The following is a 12,617-nucleotide window of genomic DNA, read 5'->3' as shown; positions in this document are numbered from 1 at the left end:
CCCCACCCTGATCCAGGACACCCTTCAGGGCAAACCAGCTGGCCCCCACCCATGCACCAGGCCTCTAACCTATATAGAAAAAGGGTAATATGCCTCCCAGCACCGGGATCAGCGGAGCCACGAGGCCTCCCGGCACCGGGATCAGCGTGACAGGGGGCAGCGCCCAAACCCCCTGATTGCCCGGCGGCTCTGTGTGTGAGAGGGTGCGGGGCCCCAACCTCCCTATCCGCCCTGCTCTGTGTGTGACAGGGTGCGGCGCCCCAAACCCTTGCTCGGCCCTGCTCTGTGCATGACAGGGGGGAGCTCCCCAAACCCCTGATTGACCCTGCTCTGTGCGTGACAGGGTATGGAGCCCCAACCGCCCTGATGGGCCCTGCTCTGTGCGTGACAGGGGGCAGCGCCCCAACCCCCTGATTGACCCTGCTCTGTGTGTGACAGGGTACGGAGCCCCAACCCCCCTGATGGGCCCTGCTCTGTGCATGACAGGGGTGGTGCCGCAACCTCACCATTGACCCTGCCTTGAGTGTGACAGGGGGCGGTGCCCCAACCCCCCAATCAACCCTACCCTGAGCATAACTGAGGGTGGCATCGAAATCTCCCGATCTGCCCTGCTCTGTGCATGACAGGGGAAGGTGCCCCAACTCCCCAATCGACCCTGCTCTGAGCCCGATCAGGGGCTGCACCTAGGGATTGGACCTGCCCTCTGCCACCTGGGAGCAGGCCTAAGCCAGCAGGTCGTTATCTCCCGCGGGGTCCCAGACTGTGAGAGGGCACAGGCCGGGCTGAGGGACCCCCCTTCCCCCCCGAAGTGAACAAATTTTTGTGCACTGGGCCTCTAGTTAACATATAATTAAGAAGAGGAAAGCAAACTAGTAAGTTGCATTTTGGTAGTCTAAATCTCTGAATAGAAAAAAAAAATTACTCATACCTGAGTAAACACTGTCTCAGTTACTAAGATGAGTTATCATTAATCATTTATTTTTCTTTTTTCCCAGTGTTGCATCAGAGCCAAGAAAACTTTATGAAATGCCAAAATGCTCCAAATCAGAAAAAATAGAGGATGCTTTATTATGGGAATGCCCAGTGGTAAGATTTGTTTTTAGGCATTTGTTTTTAAAGCAATTTTAGCCTAGAACTGGTTATTATTAATATATTATACAAGGGAATAAAACTTAAATATTATAGTGATTCCTGAATCTTGAAAGGAATTAAGAGAACTTATCTTTTGATTATTATTTTTCCTCATGAAATAATATTAAAAATATATTTTTTAAATTTGATACTATTTGTAAATCTTGAAAATTAAAAAAAATTATGACCTCATTAAAAGTTCCATAAGAAATAAAAACTAGTTTGTGGTTATTCTTAGTGTTTAAGAAATCATTTTACTTACTATACTGAAACCAAATATTTTGTTACAGGTTATGTTACATGGTATGGGTAATAGTTACGTTACATGACTGTTTGAAAGGGGGTTCTTATGAGTTTCCTCCAGGAATCTTGTTAGGAAAATCATAAGATAAAAATAAAAAACAATGAGGCCCTGGCTAAGTAGTTCAGTTGGTTAGAGCATCATTCCAATACACCAAGGTTGAGGTTTCGATCCTGGGTCAGAGCATATACAAGAATAAACCAATGAATGCATAAGTAAGTTGAACAACAAATTGGTATTTCTCTATCTCTCCCTTCCTCTCTTGCTCTAAAATCAATAATAATAATAATCCTATATAATAAAAGGCTAATATGCAAATTGTTTCCTCCACTGGGAGTTGGACCAGGGGGCGGGGCTGGCTGGCCATCTGCCCAAGGCCTCCCCCCCAACCCCCCTCCAGCTGGCCCCGCCCCCAATCAGTCCCCCCACCCCAATTGGGGGCGGGGCAGCCTGCCAACCTCTCATGTCCCTGCCCCCTGGCCAGCCCTGATGCCGATTGGCCAACTGCCTGCAACCTCTCCCCCGTAACCCCCAGCAAGCCCCACCCCCAATCACCCCCACACACGCACTCTGATTGGTGTGGTCCAGCAGGACCCCACCAGTGCATGAATTCTTGCACCGGGCCTCTAGTAATAATAGAAGCTTATTCCATTAGACCAGCATTGCCCTAGTGTGTATTTTTCAAAATACTATTTTCATTAGATGTTAATATCTTATAGTTGCTAAAGGAGTTTGGAGGAATGGGTTGTAGACAAGTTTGGGGTATTCTGAGTTTAAAAGGTTAAACAAATTTATAGAATTACTTCTCAGAGCCTTTACTAGTAATAATACTTATAATAGTACTAATGTACATAGTGACTATCAAGCTATTTTTCCAAACTCTTGATCATAAAACTTCTTTTTTTAGGTATATTTCTTTTTTTTTTCTTTTTGTTAATCCTCACCTGAGAATATTTTTCCATTAATTTTTAGGGAGAGTGGGAGAGAGAGGGAAAGACAGAGAAATATGGATGTGAGAGAAACACATTGATTGGTTGCCTCCTGCATGCACCCCGACCAGGCCTAGGCTGGGAGGAGCTTGCAATCGAGGTATGTGCCCTTGAGTGGAATTGAACCTGGGACCCTTCAGTCCACAGGCTGACGCTCTATCCACTGAGCCAAACCGGTTAGGGCCCATTAAAATTACTTAAAAAACAAAACAATACACTGTTTTTACATAGAATTGTAGTTTTCTGTAGCTACAGCTTTCTTTTTTCCTGGACACGTTTTTTCTGTTCCCAGAAGGCTCCATTTTAAAAATCAGAAAGCTTTAAATCTATGTTTTCTTCCCCAACTCCCTATTGAAACCTAAAAATAACTGCTGTGCCCCAACATAGAAAGCCTTTTGCATCCATTTTCATTGGTGCAGGGAGGATGAGGACAAATTTCTTAATTGAGAAAAGTTTTGAAGACACTAGTACAAAGCACCTAAAAATTTAGAGCAGTCCTGTAAAAATAGAGTTTCAGGTAACTTAATTCCTAGTGTCACTTCTTGTTAAACATTTTGTTCTCATTTGAAGTGAAGATTTTCCATTAAGAAAAATTAAGAAACATATTGCATTGTTTTTAACATACTGATTCGAAACTATATTTAAATTAGCACCATTCTTTTCTGAGACGATGTGTGGAATATAACTTTTGGTTTAGGAAAATAGCTCAAACCTATTATATATACTCCTTCATATTCTTTTGTTTTTTTAATAGGCAAGGTATAAATACTACATTTTTAAAAAAATATATTTTATTGATTTTTTACAGCGAAGAAGGGAGAGGGATAGAGAGTTAGAAACATCGATGAGAGAGAAACATTGATCAGCTGCCTTCTGCACGCCCCCCAGTGGGGATGTGCCCGCAACCAAGGTACATGCCCTTGACGGGAATCGAACCTGGGACCCTTGAGTTCGCAGGCCGATGCTCTATCCACTGAGCCAAACCGGTTTGGCTAAATACTACATTTTTAAAAACTTTAAAATCTCCATTAGATGATACTTCTATAACACACCATATAATAAAAAATTGATTTTAAAAGTATCTCTTATTTCTTTTTCTAACATTTGAAAGGGAAGACAAACTTTTGAGAGCATGCATAAAATAACTACGCCGTCATTTTTTTCTGTTCACTTACTGCCTAAGCAAATACTAGATTAATTTTAACTTCCTTATTTGTAACTCTCCTCTTAGAACTTCCTTTTTATTCCACAAATCAAATAGAACCTTTTGCTTTCTTTGTCTTCCTGTCTTAGACTTCCACCTGGTGGTAGCTCTGCAGCGGCAGGTGCACCAGGCAGCTATCCTCTTCCTTTCGGGGGTGTAATTCCTTGGTGACATAGGTTATCTTTAAACCAGGTCCGTCTTCTGTTCTCATTGGGCTGCCTTGATTCTGGATTATAACTTTCCATCCTGAGCTAGAATGGAGCCACAGTGAATAATGGGATAATTTGCCCTTTTGACTTCTGTCAAAAGGAAAACAAGTCTTAGAAATATCTATTCTAATGATGACTCTTAATTGCTATGCTATTGTACATGGTCTTAAGAACTTGTCCTTATCACAGCAGCAGCATTAGTAATACTCCTACTACTATTGTAATGATTGGTGAACATTTGTTGAATACTTAATGATAAATAATAACACGTCATACGTTATTTCACATACTGTTTTAGTGCTTATATGAATAGACTCACTTAATAAGTTAATGATGAAAATAAGTACCCACAGACTGTATTCCTGAAACCTATGTAATTTTATTAACCAATGTCACCCCAATAAATGTGATTTTTAAGAAAACCCCACAAAAAAATAAAAAAAGAAAAGGAAACAATTACCCACAACCATATTTTTCCTTGTCTTAATTCTTTATTTGTGTATTTGAGCATTTACTATTATTTCTTTGATATACTTATTTGACTATTTCTTTAGTGCTTAGCTATTTCCTTTGGGCATTGAGTACTGCAGATTGTTCATGGCCAAGTAGTTTTACTTTTCCATCTCATTTTTTTAGGGGGAAATGCTGCCCAATCCATCAGATTATAAATCCTCACTCATAGCACTGACAGCCCATAACTGGCTACTTCGTATATCAGCAAGTACGGGAAGAGTCCTTGAGAAAATATATCTTGCTTCGTATTGCAAATTCAGGTATTATTTGTGACTTTATTATTCAAGATTTTATTATAAAAATTTGAGACTTGTGGCCCAGGAAACTGAAAGCAAGTTTTGTGTGTGTTGCACGCACACGTGTGTGTGTTTTAGTTTTCCATTGCATATCTGGATCTCAATTTATAAATCTATTCTTTTTTTCTCTCCTCATGACTAAATTTGAAGTTCTGAGGATAAAGACCCTTTATAATGTTTTTTTGTATCCTTATCAGTAGCTAACCTGTAGTAGTTGGCAGTTAAACTTTTAAAAAGTCTTGTTTTCCATCTATAATAATAAAAGCATAATATGCTAATTAGACCAGACGACCTTCCTGATGACCTTCTGTAGGAAGCCGGTGCTGCTGCAAGGGCCGAGCCCCTTGCACAAGTTTCATGCAACGGGCCTCTAGTCTACAAATAGTATTCTATATGTAAGATGCACTTTATGGTAGATTTTCCTGAAGGCTAGTCTGTTTCAGTTAAATTACCCATCTAGTACAATCTAAGAACTATTGTTTTAACAACTAGTTTTATAAACTAGATGTAAATTTTGAAGTATGTGCATTCAAAACGTGAAAGTAATATTTTTTATACTTTATATAAAATGGTTATTTGTTTTCTAAGTTTGAATACTGTTAGATCAAACAATTTTTATCAAAACTCAGAAGGATTAAAGTTATATATTTTATAAAAATATTTTCATATAAGGATTGGGAGGGAATTCTTTTAGCTATTTATTTGTTTTTAAAATAAATTGCTTTGCTTTTATAATTTAAATAATTAAAAAACTTGACATATGACTGGCTGGTGTGGATCAGTGGGTCAACCCATGAACCAAGAGGTCACCAGTTCGGTTCCCAGTCAGGGCACATGCCTGGGTTGCAGGCTTAATCCCCAGTAAGGGGGGCGGGGAGTGCAGGAGGCAGCTGATCGATGATGTTTCTCTCATTGATATTTCTCTCTATATATCCCACTCCCTTCCTCTCTTTCTAAAAATCAATGAAAACAGCCCAGACAGCATGGCTCAGTGGTTGAACGTCGACTTATGAATCAGGGGGTCACGGTTCGATTCCCTGTCAGGGCACATGCTCAGGTTGCAGGCTTGATCCCCAGTGTGGGGTGTGCAGGAGGCAGCCGATCAATGATTCTCTCTCATCATTGATGTTTCTCTCTCTCTCTCTCTCTCTCTCTCTCTCTCTCTCTCTCTCTCTCTCCCTTTCTCTTCCTCTCTAAATATATTTTAAAAAATAAAAATCAATAAAACATTTTTTAAAAATTTGACATAAAATATATATTATATTTTGATTTAAGTATAAGGAAGCCTCCTCCCACCCCCAAATGAATAAACTTTGCTTCATTCTTTTAAAAGATACTTGAGCTGGGACACTCCTCAAGAAGTCATTGCAGTCAAGTCAGCTCAGAACAAAGGCTCAGCATTGACCCGGCAGGTAGACATCTTTAAACATTCCATAAAGTGAAGAATTTTTTTTTCCCATAGGGATTTGTCTGCTGATTTGTCATAAAAGAACTAATGATCTTTGTTTTCTGAACCATGCTATACAAGTTGTTTACCACAAATTTCAGAAATTCCCTTTAAACCACTGTGGGCTAGTACAGACTATTTTACATTCCATGGTAGAAAGAAATTGACTGGATCTTGTTCTTCAAAGTAAGGAAGCCATCCTCTTCAAGCAGAGAAATCACTCAAGCTTTTATTGTCGATACTCTTTTCTCATTTCATTACGGTAGATATGTCAGAGTAACACTGCTTTTAAATGCTATAACCATGATAACCATGTGTCTTTCAATTAGGCTCTTTATTGTTTGAATTCCAATTTACAATATTAATTGTTAATATTACATTAAAATATAATGTATTAATTTATGTTATATTAACATAAACATAATTTATACTATAATATAGGGATATATTATACAATATGTAATATGCATTTTGTTTTACAGTATATAAAATGTTTTTGTATAGAATATAAACTATATTTTGTTGCTAAGAAATGTTTAATTTTATATTTACTTTTATAAGTTTTGTGTATATGTGCATATGTGTGACTGAAGGGTGAACATTTTAATGGACATATTTTGAACATGTGTGAATCTCTGTTTAAATAACTCTAATGTAGACAGATGGGTGTTTTCCATTCGTGAAACCATCTATAACTGCATGCTAGGACAGTTGGATGTTCTCAGCTCAGGAAACAGTGCTTCTGAAATACCCTTGAGAGCTGCCTGTAATTTCAGTCTTTCTTTTAGGCAGGCCTTCCACAGCCTGTTTTGCTGTACCTTGCAGTGTTCCATGTTCTACCTTTTTCACTCATAGGGATTCTGGAGATCAACAAAAAGGTAAGCGCTCATTTCTGATTTAATTATTTGTTTAGTAGGTGTGATTAGAAATGTTCCCCTGACTGTAAAAAGCTTGCTGACCTCGTTTATTTTATTTCAAAATATATGAGAACATTTAACATGGGAAGAGAGCCTAATCGTTCCTTCATCTTTCTGTTGAATAGTGGTCATTAAGAAACCACTATTTTATAAAATTATGAAATGAGTAAGGTATTTTTCCAGAGGACTATTCCCAAGTTTGTTAAAATTATCATTAAATAAAGGTGAAAACCTGTAACAAAAAGCCTCATTTTAATTGCAAACTATAGATCTAAAACTTATGATATATAAACAAGTCTTATAATTAAATATGTGCATTTCCAACTCATTAAGTTTTATGTTTTATTGTTATTGCCATTCTTATTGGTTTGTGGGTGGTTATATGGGAGGAAAGAAGGACAAATTTCCTTTGAGTAAAAGAATCAATAGCCTCCCACTTTCTTTTAAAAAATTGTTACTTATTCTAAGTGAATAGTTATTTGTTGGTCTATTCTACTAGTCTTTTTGTTGTTGTTAATCCTCACCCGAGGATATTTTTTTCCATTGATTATTAGAGAGAGTGGAAGGGAAAGGGAGAGACAGAGAGAGAGAATCACTGATGTGAGAGAGACACATCCATTGGTTGCCTCCTGTGCTCCAACCAGGGCCGGGGATTGAACCTGCAAGCGAGGTACATGCCCTTGACTGGAACTGAACCCAGGACCCTTCAGTCCACAGGCCGATGCTCTAGCTACTGAGCCAAACCAGCTAGGGCCTTTTCTACTAGTCTCTAATTAAGCACCTAAAGTATTATAGAGAACAGATCTTGACAGTCCACTAGTATTCATTAGCAAACAAGATGAATGTATTTTTTACAAGTTTATATTATATAAGTATAATATACTAAATTGCATAAAGGCTGAAGAATAATAGTTATTTATTAATTGTTTTGTATCAGGCACTTTGAGCATTTTATGACATTATAACATAATGTATTCAAGTAGAAAGTTAAACAGGCAATAAATGGAGGAACTGGAATTTTAAACTAAATTTGACTCCAAATTACAAACCAAATTTTAAGGTAGAGTGGCTATTTTATTATAGCACTCAATAACTGAAACTATGTTTGTATTACGCAAACATAGTGGGGACCCAGGGTCAGTGAAAAAAAAGTCATGAGCTAGTCAAGATCAAAGCAAACTATAATTTACCTTCTAAGAGATAACCAAAACACACAACTCATGAACATAATTGTCCTCCTTGTGCTTGTAGATTAATTGTCTATTCTAATTACAGCCTACAGCAGGAATGAACACGTAATGAAGTCATAAATTGTTTCTATTTATTCTCATTTGGCTAAGATTATCATTTGAGGAATATGGTTTCAATATGCTGACTTGGAATTGAAGTATATCTTTCACTTATCATGCATGATCAGGCTACCCAGGGTCCAGACTGGAATGTACTTTAAGCTATTTATTGGGGTAGTAAATCTTTACTAAGTAACTTGTCTTGAGTAGAAATAGAAACCCATTTTCACTTAATTTCTATTCTTTTATTGCTCTAAATATTTGTCTATGTTGGCTTTTGTTAAATATTAAAATAAGCATAGGATCAAGTTCTTCATCAGAACTTCTATGGAGAATCATGACCAAGTCCACTGCACAGAAACAGAAAGGGAGCAATGAACCAAAGTCTTACTTGAATTATTAGATTAATAATAATTAATTAATAGGTGGTTAGTCTTTAACTTGTTTGGTTTTTACATGACTAAAAAATTAAACACTATCAAAGATTTAAAGAACAAGGTAATGATAAAGATCTGGAGCTGGCTGTTTCTTATTAGAATTACTTTTTAGATCCAATCTCTCTCCCTCCAATTAAGTCTCTTTATAAATAACATTTATAAAAAAATTAAGTCTCTTTATAAATAACATTTTAGCACAAAGAACAGGTCCCTGGCAGGCTATGCATGGTAGAGTAAATATTTATTTAGAATTAGATGGATTCATGTAAAGCCATATCCATGAGGAATACAATTTGTCATTAAAAGATATTGACAAAACTGAAGCAAATGGATAAAGCAGATGAATGCTACTGCATCTCCCATTAGTGCTTCAGTGTGAGATTCCAGTGGCTTACCACTCACCCTACTAACACCTTAATTTCAAGTTTCTAAGTTATAATTATCTTATGATATGAGGCAGCAGTATTGTAGTGGTAGCCTGAATATTAAGCAAATGCATAAACCACTGTGAACACTCAGAGGATTGGCCTTCTGGTCTTTTCTCAGGTGATATCTACCTTTCCCCTCAGATTTTCGGGAACGTTACAGATGCTACCTTATCTCATGGAATACTGATTGTGATGTACGGCTCAGGACTGGTCAGACTCTATAGCTTCCAAGCCATCACTGAACAGGTAGAGAAAACTGGAATTTGCCTATTATAATTAACTTGAGGTTTGGACTGAAGAATGGTGTTTTTAATGAGATGCTTTTAAAGTAAGACACTTGTGTAAATTTCTACTCTACAAAAATTCAGGAAATGCAGAAAGACAAAATAACCTTTAATAGAGGGGTGGGAAGATAAACATAAAAGCCCTGAATAAATAAAGACATTTTCTGTCATATACATGTGAATTTGAATTTTTCTCTCTCCAGACAGCAATAAGTAGGTGCTAAAGACACCATTTTTGTTTTGTTTTGTTTTTAGTTCATGCAACAGAAACTTGACTTAGGGTGTGCATGCAGATGGGGTGGGACTGCTGGAACTGTGGGAGAGGCTCCTTTTGGCATTCCTTGTAATATTAAACTCACAGGTATGGCTACTATATAGTATTTTTTCACCTTTAAAAATAAGTAGTCGTGTAAATTATTAATTGTAATCACCCGAATGTTTTTCGTATAATTTAATTACAAACTCAACTCATTTTACTCTTATACAGCATGCTCCTTGCTATTGAATACATGTCAAGAAAAATCTATCATTCATTCATTGAACTGAAGGCTTGGAGATGCTGAGCCTTGCTTGGCCAGAGATCAATGACCTTTGGCAAGTCACTTAACCTCTCTAGTCTGGATTTCCTTATCTGCAAAATGATGAGTTGCAGCAAATGTTACTATCTTTGCCCCCACTTTACTTACTATTTTGCAATTCTACAATTTTATCTACTTCTAAGAAAGGTATTTTCCAAGGAAAATATAATTGCCATTCTATCTGAATATAGAGCTTAGACACAGAGAGAACCCCCTAGTATACTTAATGGTTGAGAAAGCACAAAAAATAAAATTATATTAAATTCTATAAATATAATAAAAATGTTCTCTATTTAACCAGCTTATCAAATTCAGCAGTTTAATAAAAAAGAAATTAACTATTACTCAGATTCAGCAGTGTATGTTAAAAGAAATAAACCATGACTGACCAGAGTTCATCTTGGGAATACAAGGATGTGATTTAATATTTGGAAAGAGATATTAAAATCACATGAGTAAACTTAAAAATTATATATATATATATATTGATTTCAGAGAGGAAGGGAAAGGGAGAGAAAGACAGAAACATCAATGGTGAGAGAGAATCATTGATCGGCTGTCTCCTGCACGTCCCACACTGGGGATTGAACCTGCTACCCAGACATGTGCCGTGACCGGGAATCAAACCCTAACCTCTTGGTTCATAGGTTGATGCTTAACCACTGAGCCACAGCGGCCAGGCAAAGCAATTTATTTTTACTACAGAATAAATAGAAAATGAAATTAAATGAAATAGAGAAAAATTAAACACTGATAGTTCTCCCGTATGGCGATAACTGTCACCTATGTATAGTAGTTAATTGTGCTTATGAAGAGGCCTAATAAAGCACACATTTCTATAATAACATGATAAGCCTCTTTACTGACAGTGGTGGCCTCATAAACCAAAGATTAAACTCTCAAGTAAAAGGCTAAACAAAGGAATCATAGATGAGCCACTTGTTCAAACAGACCATGTGGTGCTTCACAGGCTGCCCAAAAGGAATTCTGATCTCCTAAAGATGCCGTGCCTTCCGCTTATGTATTTCTGTAAGAGTAAATCCGTTACCTCTACCTAAAATTAATTGTCATCGAAGACGACTGAGAAACACCAACAGATATGGGCATCCCTGAGAGATACTGTGAGTTCAGTTCTAGACCATTCACAATAAAGCAAGCACAGGCATACCTCAGAGATATTGTGAGTTCAGTTGCAGACCACCATATCAAAGCAAGTATCACAATAAAGTGAGTCAGAATCTTTTGCTGGTGGAGGTTCTTGCCTTCAGTTTATAAAAAAATGCAGCACCTATGAAGCACCATAAAGGAACACGCAATAAAACGAGGTATGCTTTTATTTCTCATATGATGTCAATCTCCAAAAGCCAGTGACTGACTAGATGTACCTAAACTCCCTTAAAGTTAACTTGTCTAATAATAATATAGTAGTACTGGCTACCCTTTAATAAAGCTTCCATTGTGACGGGGCCTATCCTAACTGCTTACATTCACTGTGACTAATATCACTTCCACACTGGAAATCCTAAGCAGGACTTCTCTTGTAAAGTTTGGTCAGTTTAACCTGTTAGTCTAGATTATGGAAGATGTCTTCTGCACAGTGAAGGAATTATTAGACCGAATCATCTTGCAGGATTGTTGTGAGAGTTGGACATAGTATCTAACCCAGTCTCGTACACGACAGATGCGTCGTAGTAAATGACAGCTGCTTTTATTGGCTGTACTTTGTCATTTTTCCCTCATAAGCACCTTCAGCCCACTTTTATCTCCACTCAACTACAGGTCACACTTACCCCGAAAACAGATGTCTAGAAGGTTGACTCATAGCCTAACATTTGTTTTCTACCAGCTTTCTCTTTTCTTAGCAATAAGCCTGTTTCCTGATTGTTTTTTATTTTCTTGAACACAGTGATTTTTCATTAATGGAAACTCATAGATGATGCATGCAAAGGAAGGTTGAACTCAGTTAATGAATGTTCCAAAGCTACCAGAACCGAGAAAGCTAATAAATTCCTTTTGCCCATGTCTACAGACACGCCACCACTGCTCTTTGAGGTGTCCTCCCTGGAGAATGCCTTTCAGATTGGAGGCCACCCTTGGCACTACATCATCACACCTAATAAGAAGAAACAGAAGGGAGTTTTCCATATTTGTGCCCTTAAAGACAACTCCTTGGTAAATCATGAGTGATCAGACCTTTTAGTAGTAAATTCGTATCAGAAATTCTTTTTTCTCTGCTTCTCTAATAAGTTCACGTTCCTGAGTTACTTTTTGTTTGTATTAATTTGTGAATAATGTGTAGTACTAAGGATTACAAAGAATACAGCAAAAGCTTGTGTGTCCTACCTGGAATTTAAAAACATTATCATTTAAAAATTTTAGGGTACCAGAGATTACTTAGGTGTTTTTTCTTACCAGTCTCCCAGCAGGAGAACCCATGCAAATCATCTCTGAAAGCTTCATGGTGGGAATCAATGAAATATGTTCAGGCTGCCTCTGAAATTGCTGGTGGAATGTGTTGTTGGTTTTGCTTTTTCATGGTTTGTTGCTTTCCAGAACAGAACCATGTAAAATTCTAGTGTTCACAATGTAAGCCA

General features: G+C 37.4%; 1 protein-coding gene across 10 annotated transcripts in view; it reads left to right on the top strand.

Moving 5' to 3' along the window:
- The window catches only part of DCAF17 (DDB1 and CUL4 associated factor 17), a 41,142-nt gene that overhangs the window by 8,123 nt on the left and 20,402 nt on the right, over positions 1-12,617 (top strand). For 8 of the 10 annotated variants that reach the window (XM_036320235.1, XM_036320230.1, XM_036320231.1 and 5 more), the window contains 7 exons: positions 996-1,086; positions 4,471-4,607; positions 5,977-6,055; positions 6,879-6,968; positions 9,303-9,407; positions 9,701-9,806; positions 12,053-12,195. In XM_036320235.1, coding sequence (XP_036176128.1) covers positions 996-1,086; positions 4,471-4,607; positions 5,977-6,055; positions 6,879-6,968; positions 9,303-9,407; positions 9,701-9,806; positions 12,053-12,195 — 751 coding nt within the window. Of the gene's footprint in view, positions 1-995; positions 1,087-4,470; positions 4,608-5,976; positions 6,056-6,878; positions 6,969-9,279; positions 9,408-9,700; positions 9,807-12,052; positions 12,196-12,617 lie in introns of all 10 variants that reach the window. The other 2 variants (XM_036320232.1, XM_036320234.1) reach the window with 1 other exon arrangement.

The sequence above is a fragment of the Myotis myotis genome, unplaced genomic scaffold (assembly GCF_014108235.1).
Source record: "Myotis myotis isolate mMyoMyo1 unplaced genomic scaffold, mMyoMyo1.p scaffold_m19_p_8, whole genome shotgun sequence".
Lineage (NCBI taxonomy): Eukaryota > Metazoa > Chordata > Mammalia > Chiroptera > Vespertilionidae > Myotis > Myotis myotis.
Note: the sequence above shows the minus strand (reverse complement) of the source record. Positions and strands in the feature narration are given on the sequence as shown.